The 9612-nt window shown below is 32.8% G+C and overlaps 1 protein-coding gene across 2 annotated transcripts; it reads right to left on the minus strand.

The window, feature by feature from the left end:
* Positions 1-482: 482 nt before the first annotated feature.
* On the minus strand, positions 483-5160 carry LOC110627940 (beta-amylase). 2 transcript variants are annotated; one of them, XM_021774353.2, is made up of 8 exons: positions 4737-5160; positions 2854-2916; positions 2329-2727; positions 2013-2177; positions 1660-1923; positions 1365-1574; positions 926-1165; positions 483-843 (listed from the first exon to the last, which is right to left on the minus strand). In XM_021774353.2, the coding sequence occupies exons 1-8, from the start codon at positions 4959-4961 to the stop codon at positions 625-627; spliced, it is 1785 nt and encodes a 594-aa protein (XP_021630045.1). In that variant the 5' UTR covers positions 4962-5160; the 3' UTR covers positions 483-624. The 2 variants fall into 2 exon arrangements, with proteins under 2 accessions (XP_021630045.1, XP_021630046.1); XM_021774354.2 differs by having other exon boundaries at positions 2854-3200; positions 4737-4850.
* Between the last annotated feature and the right edge of the window lie 4452 nt (positions 5161-9612).

The raw sequence follows: 9612 nt of genomic DNA on the forward strand, positions 1-9612 counted from the left end.
TTTGTATTTTTTCTACATGAACAAAAAGCTTTTGCGATATAATAACTTTTACAACAACCTCCAGGCTGCAGCTATGTTGAGCTAGATAAGATGGTCCACTGGTTCTTAGTGGGAGATGAGTCATGTCCATGAATAGAAAATATGTATGCCAGGTTAAACCAATTGAATAAGCTATTCAGGAAACTGGACACAAGCCTGAAGAAGTTCAGTGTTATATAATGTTGATGAAGAATTAGAGAAGAAGATACTTTGCAATCATGGTGAAGGACTGGCACTTGCCTTTGTTATTATTAATGTAGATGCAGGGTCCATTCTAGGAATCATCAAGAACCTTCATGAGTGTGGGGATTGTCACAATATTATAAGATTGATCTCTAAGCTCTTATTGAGGAATTATAATGTGGAGTATCGATAGATTCTACCACTTAAGGGATGAATTTTGTTCATGCGGTGATTACTGGTTAGTGAATAACTGAACTATAATCGAAAGCCAATTGTACATTTGAGCAAGATAAGGATAATGCGGATTCTTTTATTCAAACAACCGACATCTTAAAAGGTTGTGACACAGCTCTAGATGGCAACTCGTAATTGTAGCGTTCTCTTCCACAATGGATGTAATTTTCACTTGAAGAATAGGGATTTGATCTTGTTTACCAAACTAGCAAGTAGACCAGGCTGACCAGCACCAGCACCATCAACTTTCATATCTGTCTCTTTATCCCATGGGAAGGGTGCCAATGCCTTAGTTGCTTCTGTTAGAACTTCAGTTGGAATCTGTTGCTTTGACCGCTCCAGTGGACGTATTTCATGGTTGTATTTCTTGAGATCTGGACAATAATCCTGAAAATAAAAATTAATGTCAGATAGGTGAATGAAAATGAACATACAGATCATTTTATGTCCTTGTACAAAGCCAGGTTACCTGGTCTGCATGCATTTTCCTCACAAATGTCTTGAATAGCTTAAAATTGGTTTCTTCTAATAGATCATCAGATAACCGTAGGTATGTCATCCCATACATCCTCAGTTTTGGTTGGCCATTCTTGTTGACACCATTAGGCCTGACATTTAAAAGGATTTGATTGTAAGCTGTCGCATCATATCTTGAAAGTGCATTCTCCCCTGCAACCTCAATATTCTCTCTCCAAGCTCCACTCAAAACCTGCACTTACATGAGTAGAATTAATTTGAAAATATGTGTGAATTTATCTTTATCTGCTTGCATAATAGTTAGGTTTTACCTTTCTTAGATTTGCTGCATTAGTGTGCAAGTGTAATTCCATTTTGAGAACTTAAGTTCATCACGCTAAGTGTTTAAAATTTATCAGGGAAGAAAAGCATGTAAATTAAAGCTTTTTTACCTGCATAACAAGTTCCTGAGGTCCACTTTTGGCATTTTCAGGTTGCTCTGCGTCCTTCATCTCAAGGCATGTGAAATTCAAAATAGCATGATGCCTTGATAGCATCCTGGCAATGGGTCGGTACCCATCTCTTTCATGCAAGTTGTAATATCCTGCTGTAAGCTCTGCAGCATGATTATCAACTTTGTACCACCAATGAATTCCAGATACCTGTTTGATAATAGACTGGGATAAGAATCATATGCTTTTCGTTTTTACTGATTAGCGAAGAAAGTAATAACATTTTGAGATATACTTTAGCTGCTATTTTGACTTTACAGCCCAAGAATGCTTTATTGGCTTCATCAAGGATCTCATCCCCATGGATCAATAATCTGTTGGAATACCATATCAAGAAGAAGTTTCCTTTTTCAGTACGGTATGTTCCATTTGGTTTAAAGAAGCCAGTGTTTTCTGGTGTGTCATTGTATTCCCCTGCATCATCAGGCAATTCCCATTCAGGGTTGCCTGCCCTTGCTGCTGCCTCTTTGAATTCTGCTTTGAGATATTTATCATAGCACTAGAGATAAATGTTAGGCAATGTTGATTGGAGAAGGAGAAGCTAAGATGCCAATCAAAATTTATAGTGATGTAATTTCTGAAGCTTACAATGAATTCTCCAATGCCAGGAAAAACCCATCCTTGAGTTTGTGGGTATGAAGGGTATCTTAGCTCTCCTGCTGGACCAAGCCCTACTTCGATATCAATGATCACCCCAGCTTCTAACAAATCTGACATGTTCTCCCTGAAGCTCTTCATGTAGTCACTATACATCTATAGAGATCAACAATATTCCTTTAATATCTAGGAGGAAACAAACAACTTATCTGAAATATTTAGATTTGAAAACTTATACATATGTCGATTGCCTCTTTCATCACATAGTGACCATGGCTGAATATCAGATTGTGCTCATCAAACTTACCTCAATGGCAGTTCGACCTCCAAAGAGAGGAAGATGATCCACACCAATGGTGAGGTACTCCTTGTTTCTGGTTCCTGCCCTGTTGGTGTAAAAGATATCAGGATCATATTCTCCAACATCCCGCACCCACTGGGGAATTGGGATGTTCACAGCGTCTCCTATATTCCCACCACATTGGTGGAATGAAATTATAGCTTGTATTTTTAGATCACACTCTTGAATGAGTTCAAACAAGCTCTTATAAGCACTCCAATCATACTGCTTAGGGCCCTTGGATTCTACGATCCCCCACCAGACATCTACCATGACTCCATCAACTCCAGCTGCTCTAAGCTCCTTGAGCTGCTTCCCAAGCTCATCTTTGTTTTCAAGGACGTTATCAGCTGTGACAACTCCCAACTGTCAAAGAGGTGAAAGAAACAGGGGAAAATAATAAAATTAGCAATATATTGCAATTGCAGCTCACTATTATAACTTACCAGGTGCACTACTAGACATTAAGCAAAGAAAACGTCTGTGACTTACTGGAAGCAGTACGTAAATTGGCACATAGTTTGCCAACATCTTCTCATCATAGGCGGTAGGAGCCTGCATTTTCTTGAGGTCAGTTAGGTGTTCAGGATTTCTCTAGGAAGAAAGGAGATGAAAGTGTGTTGAAATTTGTTGTGCCATTGCACCTTTTATAGATAGAATATAGTAATTATATTTCTGCAGCCTTATCTTTGCATGAAATAGAGTGCAATATGTCTGCTGAACGTGGGGCCTTTATTTCGATATGAGCCAAATTGACCATTAGCATCGTATTTTGTCTGATGTCCAGTTCCTGTGGACCACTTTGATGGCCATGTTGCCCCCATTTCCATTCTGCAGAACTGGGAGATATGTTCCATGTAGTAGGGTCAATAAGGTAATTCTGCCTCTCTTAACTTTATGCCTTTTCTAAATATGATAGGACCACCGACTTTGTAGTCTAATTCAATAATAATTGATTTCTTTTGGGCACAGGAGCAAGTACATGTTGGACTCACCCTTGACTTAATTCAAAAGGTTAGATTTATCTGTGTTTATGACATCCTTGCTTTAATTCAAAGGTTACATTTCTGTGCACTTGTTAGCTTGCACACACAATTATTTTCTTAAAAAAATAAATAACACGTGCAATTGCTGACAACTAAATATCTACTTCTGGGTGAGCTGTTATGCAATAATTTTTTTAATATAAATTATATTTTAATATTTAAATTTTAAAATGAGTAATAAATTAATTTTTATATTTTTAAAATTAAATATCTAAATTCTTATATAATTATCTTTAAAAATTATAAGTTTTTCACTCATAATCTCTTTAGTGAATTGGTAAAAATGAAATAAACGTTAAATATTTAAAATATTATCGTGAATATTTAAATTTTTATTAATATAAATAAAAAATATTATATTATTTAAATTATACTTTACTCTTTAAATTTTAATATAATTAATGGATCAATTTTTATATTTTTAAAAATAAATTTTTAAATCTCACTATATTTAATTTGTCTAATATTACCGTTCTTCTAATTATTATAGACATTAATTCAAAACTAGTGGATGATTAAATTTTTAAAAGTAAAATTTTTTCTTAAAATAATCTTTATAAAAGTTTATGATCTACTGAAAGATTAGTTAGTACCACTTAAATATAGATAAAATTATAAGTATTTTCTAAAAGTTTTAAAATTATAAATATTTTTTAAAAATTTTAAATTATAAGTATCGAAATATTTTAATTATGAAAATTGAAGAATAAAAAGTGCTACAAATTAGTTGAATGAGATAATATGGATAAAAGTTAATGGAGAGTTGCGTGCTATTTTAAATAAAAAATAAAAAATCAAAATGTTTAAACTATAGTAGATGAAAAAAAATAGATGAAATTTTAATTTTTTAATATTTTTAATTTAAAAAAAAGATAATAAAGATATTTATACACTTTTAAATGTAAGAAATAGATTAAAAAATCGAGAGTTTAGATGGACTGATTATAGAAAGATTTAAGTGTATAATTTTAAAATATATAAAAACGAAACCATTAATTATACTAAAACTTAAAAATTTAAATGTAATTTATCTATTTAAAAGAGATAATAAAGACATTTCTACACTTTTAATAGTAAAAATGGATAGAAAGACTTTTAATTTAGATAAACTGATAGAAGAATTTAAGTATTCGCATTTAAAACTATATGATCAATCTATTAATTATATTAAAATTTAAGGATTAAAATGTAATTTATCTTTTTTTAAAAACATACTGCAATTTAAAGCCTATCAAGTATAAAGCATGGGGAGGAGGATCAATCCCGGTACCCCATGATCCAGGGAATAACTTCAATTAATGATTGTAGAAGTAGTAAACTAGTGGGTACCTCTAGTTTATTGGTGAGAACTTCAAATGCCACGGCTTGAGGCTTCCTTTCTAGTTTCCTCTCGCCAAACGTGAATGTACGCCAATGTCTTCTTCGCCTCTTTACATTCCTTAGACCTTGCAGATTTTCAACTCCATTAGCCGATGGAAGTTCCCATAGAAGATGCTTGTGAAGCCTCACTTTCTCTCCCAAAGAAACTTCTATTGAATGTATAATACAGGACATGTTTCCCTTTTTTTTTTAAATAAAAAAAACTTTTTTAATAGCAATAAAAGCAAGAACCACGGATTATAACGGAATGGTGAAAATTTTTCTGACTTAGAAAAAAAACTTCTTGTTTGTTGCTTCTTGTGTTGCAATGATTAAGGCTTTTCTTCGATGTATGTATATGTGGTTTGTGCATATTACAATCTGGTTTTTGAAGCTTCAATGGAGTCCCCTTGCGTTATTTGTTCCTTTGCACATGAAAGATCTGTCCAATTCTAATCTTCAATTTTCTGTGGTTCTGTTTCTTATTCTCATCATCTTCGTTCCCGTCATTTTCTTCATGTTTGTTTTTATTCTCGTGGTTTAATAATAATAATAATAATAATAAAAAACGAACGTTATCAAAGCATCAATTCTGGGATAAAGTCTTCATCTTTATGATTTAGGAAATGGATGAAGTCTATCTACTAAAAAAATGAAAATTTGCTCGGTGAATGCTGGTTTGATTTTAAATCAAACTGAATTGCATAAATTAAAAATAAAAAAAATTTAGTATTTATAAAAATGAATCAAATTGATTTTAAAATAAAAATCAAACCAAATTGAATCAGTTTGATTCGATTTGATTCAATTTGATTTAATTGATTGAGTTTTTCAATAAAATTTTTATTTTTTATGCCTTATTTTTAATATTTAAAAATTTTATTAAAATATTTTAACATTTATTATGATCTAATATCTATATTATCAAAAATAATATATTATTATTACTGATTCAATTTTTTTATTTTTATCAAAAGAATTAAATCAAATTAAAATAATTAAAAATTTTAAAATTAAAAATCAAATTGAATGAAAATAAATAAAAAATCTAATCGAATTTCTAAAATAATTTAATTCGATTGATTTTCTTGATTTAAACTAGATACTGCTCAACCCACATTACCCGTATTTCTACTTATTTGATGTTGCCTTGCTAAACGATTGCATTTTTCTCTAATAAAAAAAATTATATGATGGGAATTTTTAGATTTGTAGACTTAATGCAAAAAAAAAAAATAATAATTCTAGAATTATTTTATTGAAAGGTGTTTGATTTAATTTATTAGATGCAGTGATCAGCAGATAAGTTTCCAAATGACTATCAATTTGGTAAACTTATCAAAACTATAGCTTATAACTAATAGACTATTTATTAGCTATAATGATTTAAATAACTTATTGAAGGTGACAATTTATATGATTTTATATTTATTTATTTATTTTACACTATGTTATCTTTTAAAAATTTATTAATGAAAAGTATTCAATACATTATTTAAAATTATAGGTAAATATAAAAGTATTGTAAATAATACCCAGCATATTTTGTTCCTTACTCATCGTTATCTTAATTTTAAATAAACTTAAGGCTAGCACGAGCTCCATAAAAATACATTTTTTATAAAAAAAAAATTTTAAAATACTTTCAATAATCATAATTGATTCTCCATTTATTTGTTAAAATAAATTTTAAAAATATTTCTTATAAAAAAATTTGTTGTGGAATATTTTTTCTCAAAAATATTTCTAATAAAATAACTTATTTTTTAATTTATTAGTTGTATTTTCAAAAATAAAATATATAATAAATTTATATATAACAGTATTAATTAAAATTTTTAAATTAAAAAATTAAAAAAATTTATATATAATAGTATTAATAAAATTTTTAAAGAAAAGCAATACTTTCTCTTTAAAAAATTATCTTTTTTAAAAATAATTTCGTTTTTAATTAGAAAAAGATTTTTTTATTATAAATTTTTGTAAATGCCATAAATGTCGAGTATGAAACTGCAATAGGCCACTTGGTAACCAATCAAGCCATGGTGGTAAACCGGCCACTCGGTTCTCATTATTTCATCACATTGGCAAAGTTGAACTAGTCATTTATTAAATGTGGCGTTCGATTAAACCAATTCTTTTTTCTTTCAAAGCTATAATTATTCGGTCAATGTTATTGAAAATTTAACCCCGGAAAACAATTTATATTTAAAAATAATTTATTTTTTATTATTTAATTTTAATTAAAAAAATATATTTGATATAACTGAAATAAAACTGTGTTGCGATTAGTTACTCTGTAAAAAAGAGAGCGTAAGGTGGTTGGTACCTATAATAGACACTCCGATACTCAAATCAGTAAAATGAAGAAAATAATGAATATAAGGATTTGTTTAGAACTCAAGAATAGTTGTATAAGAATGTGTACTTTGGTTTCTACGATTATTAGTTTTCATACTGTAAGAAGATGAAATTAATTATCGTATCTCCTAAAAATTCGGTTGGTACGGCTAATTGAAAGGAAATGTCGTGATTGTAGGCGTAACGCAAATATAATATATAATATCCTTTAATGGTAACTTCCTATGGAGTCTTGCCTTGTAAGTTGAGAGGGCGAGTCTTGACGAAGAGTTAAGACCTAAAATGTCCGAGTCTTCTTTTTCTTCTGTGGGACTGAGTATTATCTGATCAGACTTTTGCCATGTGGCCCTGTTTTTGAGTACCAGCACATGGCCTACTTTGGGCGATTGTTGTGCTATATCAGAAGTCCCCCTCTAGTCTTCGATTCTTTAGATTCGAAACTTACAATTGTTTTGCATAATTTCGGGACTACCACTCGGTCATGTGCCTGGTGGTTACCCGCCTTGTGGTGATTTTTGATAAAAAACTTACTTTTGTCTTTTCAGACTAATGCCTAAACATTCGCTTAGCGGTTACCTGCCTTGTGGTACTTTTCGGCCCAAAAACTTTATCTTTTGGGACTAACACCCAAAGACTCATATGGTGATTACCTGCCTTATGGTACTTTTCGACAGAAAAACTTGCCTTTATCTTTTGTAACTAACACTCGAAGACTCGCTTGACGGTTACCTGCCTTGTGGTTGTAATACCCGGCTAGAATCCGGCATCGGAATTCCTATTTTTCGGTGGAATCTCTGATGTTGGAAACCTCTAGAAGGGTAATGTAACGATCCGAAAATCGGACCGCTACCGGCGCTAGGATCCAGATCGGCATAAGGCCGCCGGGACCCGTAGCAAGCCTAACATACATCTTGTATACTTGTTAAAATCCCATACATGATCAAACATATACATAAAACTTTAAACTTTTTCTTTCATTTACCAAGCTTAACCTGTGCATGCACAAATTCATAAACATAAAACCCCACACTGGAGCCCTCATCAAATGCTCCAATGGGGCAACATATCATACATTAAGCTTGGTTTACATAAACATCATTGAAACATTTCATAAAATGAAGATCATATACCAAAAAGGGATTAACCAACATACTAGGGTCAAGCACAACTCTAATCCTCAATAAACATCACTACATTACATTACTGTACTTTACATTACATTATTTTCATGTCCACATCTAGCTATTACATAAGACATGACTTCTTTACTCTTGTTGACTTCCTGATCTATCCTGTACCTGCACACCTGGGGGTTAAGGGAATGGGGTGAGCTACTAGAGCCCAGTGACCAGAATCGTAAAACATTATATTAAAATTCATGCTTTCATTAAATGCATCACATCACAAATAAATCACCTTAAGGATGAACTTGTCACCAATAGCCCTCTACATTTCCAATAGTGCCAGAACGTGGAATGGGTCCTGGTCTTCCTCTTACATAACATATCATAACATTCCAATGTGCCAGGGACGTAGAATGGGTCTTCTTGGACTTTCTCTTACATAGTGCCAGGGACGTAGAATGGGTCTTCCTGGACTTTCGTACCGTATCATCATCATATCATAACATATCACACGAGGGCTAATGGATCATTCAATGTTCATCCACATCAACAACATAATATGCAATGTAACATATTCGTGAATTCTAATGCAAACAACCTAATATATCTCATGGCATTCATGATGCGTGAATTATGCTAAAACTTTCATTATTTGCTTTGAAACATAAAGAGTCATTCTACTCACCTCAGGCTAGCTCTGAAAAGACACTGAAGCAGCTATCTCACTGCTGGGGTCCTCGGTTCCTCAGGTCCAAACCTACAAAGGTGACTCTAAACTACTCCCCAAAAACCCCCTAAAACACCTTAAAACAATCACTGAAATCATGGAAAGGAAGGCTTGAACAGGGCACCTTCGGCGGCCGAACCCTCTTCCAGATCCGAAAGTCATGCACTTTCGGCGGCACCTTCGGCGGCACCTTCGGCGGCCGAAAGTTCTCTTCAGATCCGAAACTTGTGCATGTTCGGCGGCACCTTCGGCGGCCGAAACTCCCTTCCAGAGCCGAAAGTGCAACTTTCGGGGGCAAGGTTCGGCAGCCGAAAGCTTGCCTCCACAGGCAGGTTCGGCGGCCAAAAGTGCCTTCGGCTGCAGAACCTGAGTTCTTCCAAAGTGGCAGAACTCAGCCTCCTCATGCACGTTTTTCCTCCCAAACCATTGAAACATACATTTAGCTATTCTACAACATGCATACACATACCACCAAGCATATAGGGGTCTCAAACTATCCTAAATCCCAACACAAACACATATAGCAACTCAAACAACATACATTATTCATAAACTCAACATTAACCTAAACATGCATTTCTACCCCATAACCCCTCAAGACTTGTTTAAAACATACAAGAAAGGTCGAATCTAA

The sequence above is a fragment of the Manihot esculenta genome, chromosome 12, assembly GCF_001659605.2.
Source record: "Manihot esculenta cultivar AM560-2 chromosome 12, M.esculenta_v8, whole genome shotgun sequence".
NCBI classification, from domain to species: Eukaryota; Viridiplantae; Streptophyta; class Magnoliopsida; order Malpighiales; family Euphorbiaceae; genus Manihot; species Manihot esculenta.

What these genes read in the sequence shown, in the direction of transcription:
- LOC110627940 (XM_021774353.2), bottom strand. Translation starts at nt 4,961, where the DNA reads ATGTCCTGTATTATACATTCAATAGAAGTTTCTTTGGGAGAGAAAGTG. An exon ending in CAATTTACGTACTGCTTCCA is followed by an intron (nt 2,728 to 2,853) that starts GTAAGTCACAGA and finishes CCTCTTTGACAG; the next exon opens with TTGGGAGTTGTCACAGCTGA. An exon ending in CTGGCATTGGAGAATTCATT is followed by an intron (nt 1,924 to 2,012) that starts GTAAGCTTCAGA and finishes ATTTATCTCTAG; the next exon opens with TGCTATGATAAATATCTCAA.